The 10,007-nt window shown below is 26.7% G+C and overlaps 1 protein-coding gene across 1 annotated transcript; it reads right to left on the reverse strand.

Moving 5' to 3' along the window:
- Positions 1-1,327: 1,327 nt before the first annotated feature.
- On the reverse strand, positions 1,328-6,020 carry LOC114181274 (tryptophan aminotransferase-related protein 4-like). Its single transcript, XM_028067682.1, has 5 exons — positions 5,648-6,020; positions 2,851-3,148; positions 2,358-2,650; positions 1,821-2,104; positions 1,328-1,735 (listed from the first exon to the last, which is right to left on the reverse strand). The coding sequence occupies exons 1-5, from the start codon at positions 5,959-5,961 to the stop codon at positions 1,542-1,544; spliced, it is 1,383 nt and encodes a 460-aa protein (XP_027923483.1). The 5' UTR covers positions 5,962-6,020; the 3' UTR covers positions 1,328-1,541.
- Between the last annotated feature and the right edge of the window lie 3,987 nt (positions 6,021-10,007).

Genomic DNA, 10,007 nt, shown 5'->3' on the forward strand with positions numbered 1-10,007 from the left:
TAGTTTTATTATTTATTTAAATCAAAATGCTGCATTTTGATTGTCTATGATGCAAGAAAATCATAAATTTTCAAATCTATTGTGATTGAGAATCATCCCTCACACAAGAAAATAAATATATGGCAATATTTGTGTTTCTAGCAAAAATATATATAATAGTGAGTCATACAAGTGTTAATTAACATAAGATAAACTTTTAATGATTTTCATGTAACTTAGTATCTATATCTAAATTAACTTCACATATTTGTAAAACAAAAATTTATACATCATCTATATATTATAATTTGATTATATCACTAATTTGATTTCTAAAATAATTATTATACACTTACTAATTTAAAGCATGCATAATTAAATAAAACTATTCCAGATAAGATCGATAAAGTAGACTATTTTTATTTGAGTTAAACTGTTTAAAGAACATATTAATCGTTGAATAGCTACACAAAGGTCAAAGAGACTTTTCAATTTTATATATATATATATATATATATATATATATATATATATATATATAAAATATGTAGTATCTAATATTCAAATTTTAACACTTTCAAGTCAATAATAGCTCCTTAAGAATCTAAAATATAAATTAATTTACATTTATTTTTGAAGATGAAGATTTAACATTTTCAAACATACTTTGATGTGTATATAAACCTCAATAGTCATTCATTAATAATGACGAAATGTCATAAATATAATAATAAATAGAGAAAAATATGTTTTTGTTCATTCATCTAAAAATTAAAAATAATGTCCGGTCAAATTTTGGATCAGTTTGATCATGTCCTTTTAAAAAGTATTAGTTGTGGTATATACTTTTCTATGGGCATCAAAAGTTTTGGTTCGCCACGTGTTATATTTTTTATAAAATAAAATACTAACATCGTCGCTAACTCACACATTTTATAATTAATTTACATATAAAAATAAAAAGAGTTAAAAACTCAACGTATGGAAGTGCAAATAGTAAATATTAGACGCAGAAAATGGAATGGGTTCATCCAACTACAACCTTCATATTATTATCATTGATATTATTTTAATTATATTATTATTATCATTAATATTATTATTACATAATATTATTATTATATTAATATTATTATTATGTATTATTAGTAATATATTAATAATATTACATAATAATATTATTAGTAATACGAGACCAAGTGGAAGAGGATATATAATTTTTTTGTTTGTAGTAGGACTACAAGATAAATATATGTTTTCTATTATATGTTTTGGAATATGTTAAATGATCTATGTTTTTGTAATTTCGTATTTTTTTTTATTTGTAAAAGAGTTAGAGAACCTTAAAAACTAGAAAGACTTAATGAATATAAAAAGACAAATTTGTATATACAACTAAAACACTTAGAAATTGGAAAACATTCTTCTTTTGAGAATTTATACTCATTGTAGTGCATACATATAATTTGATTATCTTATTACTCAATTCTTACAATCTGGAAACAATGTTTTATTTATTTAGGCACCACACAAATATAGTAATGTTTACAATATTTGGGATACTATTGTTTAGCAACAAGGGTTTTGAGCTTGTTTATGAGTATATCAAAGTCATCTTTGCTTCTAATGAGACTGAGACGCACGTAATGATTATCAGCACTGTATACACTTCCTGCACGACCATTGATGCCAGCAGCTTCAAGGATTTCATAGCAGTTTTTGTCTTCTTCTCTCTCACACTTCAACCAAGCATAAGCTGCGTTTTCAACAAATTCAAACCAAATTGTTAGCTAAAAACAAACCAAAACTTTTACCTCATGTCATTAGTAATTGACGTTTACCTGGTGACAACTCTCTTTCCCTTTGGAAGAAGGTGCAGTATTGGGAAGACAGTTTCTGCAGAGAAAAGCGTTTTGATTTAGATATGGTTTCTTTCAACTTTGTCCAACGATGTCTCATGGTTGAATATGCAAATTTGAATATCTCTTTTCCATCATCTCCTTCAAGAACAACGTCAAAAAGCTTTAGTGCTCTCAGCTGAGCCTCACGGGAAACTCCCATGGTGTTCATATCCAAATACGTCAACATCTTTTCATACACCGCTTTGTCCTTTATTATTGCCCATCTGTTAAAATATCACAGAGTATCATCAGAGGGTCTTAATTAGTTCAAATTTATCATAATGAAATTTATAGTTTATTGGATCTTTTGTTTCAGTCGTACTATCAGATTTTTATCTGATGATCTATTAATATCTAGTTTCACACATAATATATATTAGACTTTCAATTCTTAACACCATTAACAAAAAGTTTACCATTTTCATTGAATTAATTTATATAACTGATGATGAATGTTTGATAGGATAAATATCTCACCCAAATCTGCTCCCAGCGTGGCCTGTGAGCTTGGAAATTGTGAAGATCATAAGATCATCATCAACTGGTGAAGGAATGGCAGTGTAATGTGGCCAGTAATAGGCACGATCATTGATTTGTTTTACATTATCACCTTTAAGAACTCCCTTGGTCAACTTTCCATCAGGATTGTTTGGTGAAGTAACAAACTCAATAAATGTAGAGCTGCTATCTGTCTTGTTTATCCATGAGGATGTGCTTCCTTCATAACTAAAATTCCTAGCATTGAAATATTCTGTCTGTGTTCTATACACCTGCAGCAAAAGTATTTGTTAAAATGTATAGATGTGTGGAGAGAGAATCACCGAAGAGATATATAACAATCAAACATGAGTTCAATAAATATACTGTCCTTTTTTTTATATGATGTTCGACTTTCTCGGATTAATCGAAGTGGAACTTATAAATATACGTATAAATTTTGCTGAAATAAGTGTTGAATGGAACTACTTACAGGGTAATATGGTGGTGTGGCTACTACTTTTGCTGGAGAGTGTGAAGAGGCATCGGGAGAAAAGGCATAAACTGCAGCATTTAGGAGCTGTGTTGAGCCACTTCCAAATATAATGTATTTTCCTTCAGTGATTGCATTTCCAACTATGGCATGAACTTTTTTTATATGTTCTACCAATAGTTCTGAAATGTATGATCCATCACTGTAAGAATAACCCATTCTGTGCCACCCTGATACTAATATCGCACTGCTTCTCGCATGTTTCTTCCAAAATGGCTCCAAAAAGTATGGATCCCCACTGCAATTAACATTCAAACAATTTTCACCCCTCACCACTGCAATTAATGTAATTTTTTTTATTTAGTTAAGTTTTAAATGTTTATAAAAGAAATTAAGTTTTAAGTACCTTATTGACGTAGATATTTTTAATTAAATCACTATTTCTAATGAGGGTTTGAAATATTTCTATTTTTTTCTTAAGTGTCTTATCGTTTGATTTTACATGAAGGAGTATTTCCATTTTCTTATTTCTAAGTTGTCAATCAACTTGCACCATCCTCTTTAATATCTTTCAACTCATCAAATCAACTTGCACCTTCCTTCTTTAATATCTTTCAAGTCATCGAAAACAAGTTGACCAATTGGAGAAGATTAGTGAGAAAAAACAAATGAATTAGTCAGTGAGTTGAAAACGTGAAGGCAATGTATCCGATTGATGCAAAAATAAATAGGGGATACTTTGACCAAAATAAAAAATATATTGAGCACTCAACTTAATCAAAAAAAATTATTGAAAACTCAATTAAAAATATTTAAATTTGTTATATATTTAAGATTTAATCAAGCTTTCTTTTATAATTTATCATTTATCTATTATTTCGTGATCAACTTGTATCACCATACATGTATTAAAATAAATAGTTCATTAAAAACATGGTTAGTTATAAATATGAATAATAGTCGATTGTTTTGTAAATTAAAATATTTGATCAAAGGAATATAATCCTTGGCCATGAATCCGATATGTTCATAAAAATGAATAACCTACCCAATTAGTATTTTACTATCTTTTTCTTACTAAAATTTTTCAGATTCTTATTTTAAGTTTGTAATCCAACTTTTGAAAGATCTTGGGTTTGGAATATTTTATTCATTAACAATTTTTCTATCAAGGAATATATTAATTGAGGAAATAAAAATGGTTAACTCAACGACTTCTCGTGACATGACAGGAACATCTGTAGTTTCTTTGTAATATACGTTTTAATATCTTAATTACTTCAACATAATCAACTTATTTGAATATTATAGTTTATTGAAAAATCTACACGAAACTATCTTCTTAGACATTTAAATGATGTGACAAACAAGACTTCCAACATGTAGTTACCATCACCATGTAGTCATACTTAACAACAGAGAAAAAAATGTCAACATAGATAAAATGAAAAGTAATGATCAGTAATATTAGGGTTAAGATTAAAAACAAAATTCTCAAAAGAGTTTCAAAACCAAAAATATTGAATCTTTCGGATTGGTTTGATGTAGAATCATAAGTTCAGAAAAGTAATATTTGAGTTACAAAAAGTACAGCCTTTGCACAGCTTCATAGATATATAGATAGGAAAAAATATTAATTGTGCAAGACAACTATTAATTGCTCAACTTCATAGATATATAAATAGGTAAAACTACTACTACAAAACAGTGTATAGATTTGCATAAATTTTCTATAAATATAATTGTATATTTACAAAAGTAATAAAATAATTTTTTTTCAACTCTTTTTAAAAATTATCAATACAAAAATAATTAAATAACAACAAATTGAAAACAATAAATAATTAGCCATTGATTAATTTAAATATTATTTTATAAAATAAAAATTAATAACTTCTAAAATAGTCTTGATTATATGAATATAAGATTATAACTTATGTGTGAATTAGTGTTTAAATTTATCTTTAAATTAACAACCAAGAAATTATTATCTAAATTAATCTCTAATTAAATTAGAGGTTAATTTAAAGTCGATGATAAGTAGCTAAAATTTTAATATAATTAATCTTAGGAACCAATTTCGATTCTAATTTACAAACTAATTATAAATTTTTATTAAAAATAAAGACTATTTTAAATATCAATAATTTTATAAAATAAAATCTAACTTAGTCAATAGAGTAATAATTATTTTTATATCTAAATGTGGTTGTTATTTAATGATTATAATGTAGTGTGTGTTTCGTGTATAAATTAAATTAGGGTTAATTATGTTTCTATTCCTTGAATTTTGATGGAAAATTAGAAATTTTGATATATTTTTGTCTTCAAACTTTATTTTTTAAACAATTGAACTTTTAAAGTGAAATACGTAGTTAAAACAATTTAATAAAATTAGATTAAAAGAACTATATTCATTAATTTTAAAGTTTAAAAACTAAAATATATTAAAATTTTTAGTTATAATGAATTCCGGTTTCTTCAACAACTAAAATCATACTTAGTTTATTAAATTATGTACCTATTTTGTCCTATGACAGTCACGTAAAACATTCTCTTTCAGCAAAACACTTGGAGTATCTTTCATGTAACAAATGGAATTTCATAATGAATTATAAATCCACTTATCCTTTTACATAAATTTCATAAAGTACATATACAAATATATAACTCTTTTAAAATAATTTAGGAACCAAACCCATATTTAATAGAAAAAAGAAAAAAAACTATAGCAAAAATGAGACCACAGGTTGAAATCATAGCAGTTAGTATAATGAATTTTATGAGAAGGGTTTACCTTCCAGCGTTGGCAGAGCAATTAGATAAAAGCTTGGAGCAATCAGATCCAGTGTAGCATTGATTGCACTCACAAACTTGTTGGTGACCTTTAAGAACAATACCATCAAGGTATGCGTTTCCATGTCCTGAACATTCTATGGCTGCCACAGCCTCGGCTTCTTCTGCAGCTTCTCTGCTCCAACTGATTTCTCCTCTGCAAACAATCATGTTTGAGAAACACAGCACAAACATCAATGTCACAATGAACGATAAATTCATTGGACTTCTTTTTCTCGCCATTCTCTCACAATGAAATGATGATAATATTTTCATGCAGTTTCTGAGTTCAACTTTGAGGTTTCTGAAACAAAGTGGCTCATGCCATGCATTTATATAGCCGGAGATGAAGCCTACATGTTTGAATATTGGCTTTTCAAAATGAAGGATAAATAAGGACTGAGTATGAAGAGAGTTTATTAAGTGTACGCTTCTAGATCTCAAAATTATGACACGCGCTGACTTAAGAAAAGAGAACATATATATTTAACATATAACAGTGAAAACTACCGTACATATGTGTCCACTTTTATTTATTTTATTCTATTCCAGTAAATCTTTTATTAAATTTTGAAAATAATGTTTATTAAAAAATAAGTATTTTTTATAAATAATTATTTGAATTTAATAATATAGTTCATAAAATATAAAATTAAAAAAAAACTTTTTATTATAAGTAATTATTTAAATTTAATTACTTCTTTACATTTTTTTAAACGTTTATTAAAATTAAAATTATATATTTTTTAAAAGTAAAATCGTGACGGAACACATCCTCAAAGAATTTTCCAAATTCAAATTACAAGCATAACACCAATATAGATATTGATTGAATTCACTTGACTAAATTGTTATTTAATATATGTTGATGTAGACACTGTAACATAAAAAAGGTAGAAAGTAAAAAAATTCAAGATTATAATATGGAAAATGATTTTGTGATTATTAAATTTTGACAACTTTCTCTTATAATATGAGGTGATATTTTTTAAGTGGTTTTTTATTTTTTTATTTTTTTATTCTTAATATTTCAAAATCAGTTAGAAGATGCCACAGTAAAAAAGTTATCAAAATTTAATAATAAAAAAATATCATTGTCCTTGTAATATATACATTTTTATTTTCATGCTATCACTACAAAACTGCAAAGAAAAAAGAAAAATAGCTACTTATGATAATATGATAAAATGTTGGTCATAAAAAGGACGCTAACATCGTTGACCAAATAGACGCTGCCCACTCTAAAATGGTAATACATAATTATTAAATTTAAAAAATAAAAATATATAAGAGTCGATTTCCAAAAGAATTAAAAGTGGACATAAAACTAATTTATATATTCAAGGCTTAATTAATGTTTGGTCCTAATTTGTTGGTTTATTTCATTTTGGTTACTTTATTATATTTTGGATCAATTTGATCTTTTAATTTTTAAGAAGGTTCAATTTGGTCTCTACCGTTGAATTGATGTGAACAATGTCTCGTACATGTCATATTTTGTGAAATTTTGAATTTTTTTTTAAATTTAAAAAAAAAATAAACCGTCACATGTCACTTTATGGTTGTGACACGTATCAATTTAAGAATTTTTTATTTTTTATTTAAAAAAAATACTGTCACATGGCAGGTCACGATTGTGTCACATGTCAAGCTAACATTGATTGTTTTCAATTTACTCCCTCTATTTGAAAATTTGATTCAATTTAGTCCCCCAATTTTTTAAAATGATTCAATCAATGTTAACTTGAATATCAATGTTAAAAAATTGGGGGACTAAATTGAATCAAAATTATAAATAGAGGAACTAAATTGAAAACAATCAAGGTTAACTTGACACGTGGCACAATCGTTATTTGCCACGCGACAGTATTTTTTTAAATAAAAAAAAATAATTCTTAAATTGACATGTGTCACAACCATAAAGTGACACGTGGCAGTTTATTTTTTTTAAAAAAATGAAAAGTTCACAAAATTGACATGTGACATGTAGGGAGATGGTGTTAACGTCAACTCAACGGTAAAGATCAAATTAAACATTTTTAAAGAATTAGAGGATGAGCTTGAATCAAAAAATAATAAGGGAACCAAAATGAACCAAACTAACAAATTAGGGGACCAAAATAATAATTAAGCCTATATTAAAAATAAAACTTAAACATTACTGACACTACACATTAATAAATTTTAAAGATTAAAATACAAGCTCTTTCGAAAATATTAACTAACTAGGTTTTCGTATTTGAATTTATTGTAATTGGATTTTTACTTTTAAAAATGTGTAACAATTAAATTTTTTTTCTTTAATAATATATTAATATTATTGAATATATGTCACGAGTCAATTTCTTTTTTTCCTTAATTTTGTTTTAATTTTTAATTTTAATTTTAATTTTTATTTAAAAAATATTTTTATGTCACATGGTAAGACACTATCGTGACACGTATCAAGTCATTCTCTGAATTTTAAATTGGTTCTTGTATATTGATTCAATTCAATTTTAATATTTTTTTTAAAGTTAATCCATTTCAACCTTCTTCAAATTGAAACTATATTTAATTTTTATATAAATACTATAATTAATATGTTATTAAATGTTTTTAATAAGATTAAATTTATTTTTCTAAATTTATATTTTATATTTAACTTTATTTAAAATTTATTTTAGATATCATGCCATTTGTGATTCTTTGTTTTGTGTAAGGCAACCTCTTCTGCAATCCTAACGTAGGTTTTGCAAAGTTCGCACACAACTCCAACCTGACTTTTGTTATGGAATCTCCCAACTCGTATTTAGGTTTTCATTTACCCTCATCCAACATGTTTTCATTTTCACTTTTTCAATCTCTTCTCACATTTGTTCCATTGTTCAACCCCATGTTTGTTTTGTAGTGTCTCATAGGTTTGTGTTTTGCTTTCCTTTTTGTTTTGGTTTACTCTTATCAACAATAAAAGCCACCTATGTAATTTTATATTAACACAAAATAATCTGGAGACAATTAAGCAATCTAACAAATAATATTATAATCATATCACTCAATTAATAGAAAAATTAAATGATAAAAACTCAATTGAAAAATATAAAGTATTTTAGTACTCAATATGTAAAAAAATAAAATAGGTACTCAATTAAAAATATTCAAATTTAACATAAATTTGAAACTTAATTAAGCCTATGAAAAATTAAACAAATAAAAATAGTGTGTAACTTGATATAAATATAAGTAGTTAAATAAATTAAAAATATAAGATTAAAAATAATTCATTTAATATAAATATAAATAATATAAATATATTTCTATATGGAACCAGATTGTTTTGTGAGATATGGTATTATTCTCATGCTTTTTGTCGGGATATGCATTCAAGATTGGGATGTCCTCGCCAAGTGTGATATAATGCACCACGGAGGAGCAGGTACCTGCAAGTACTCCAACGTTCAAGTCAATTGGAGCAAAAAATATGCAAGGATAACAAATATAATATTGAGTTTTTACATAGATTTTACATGTAGCCAGAACTGAACTACCTTTGTATACTTGTCTTTTATTAGTTACCTTAAGTAACGCTTGGATTCTTCCATAAATGTTAATGAATGTCTCATTGTAACTGCCGTAACATCTCGAGTTAATGTGTTATCGCGATTACTATAGTTCTTACTTGCATCTATTTGACATACCTCTCTTAGGCCAAGATGTACTCACTCTTAGGTCGAGATGTACTCACTCTATGTGATAAGTATTGTTATTTTTTGTTGCACTGTGAAGGTTGTCCTGACCAAGATGTGTTAGGACCATTTCTGCCTAGATGTATAACACTTTACACAATTGGTAGGTTGTCCTTATTGGTAGGGGGAGCTACTTCACCTATTGAATGAAGAATGATTTTGATGATGTCTACTGGTTTAGAATAAAACATAGCTTGATTAGGATATGCATTAGGAAAATAGCTTCTCTTTATCAAATGTATTTTAGGCCTGCTGTGTAATCTTGCATATGATTAGTTTTGTAACTAATGGATTAGCTGTGAGTATGGCACAAAGGAAGTGAAAACATACTTACGATAGTCGATTAGGTAAATTGCTAATCAATTAGTGACAGCAGAAAACTCTGTATAAAAGTTGTTTTTAGTATCTGTTTGGAGACTGGAGAAAATTGATAAATCACGCAGTTTTTCCCTCTGAGAGAGAATCTTCTGATAGTCACAGAGAGATTGAATAGTCTGGAAGATCACTCAAGTGCAGATCCAAGAAGATTGATGGTTGATTCTACCATGATGGGTCTTGCTTGAATCAAGGAGCTTTTTCTCAAATCTGCACAACATA

The sequence above is a fragment of the Vigna unguiculata genome, chromosome 4, assembly GCF_004118075.2.
Source record: "Vigna unguiculata cultivar IT97K-499-35 chromosome 4, ASM411807v1, whole genome shotgun sequence".
Lineage (NCBI taxonomy): Eukaryota > Viridiplantae > Streptophyta > Magnoliopsida > Fabales > Fabaceae > Vigna > Vigna unguiculata.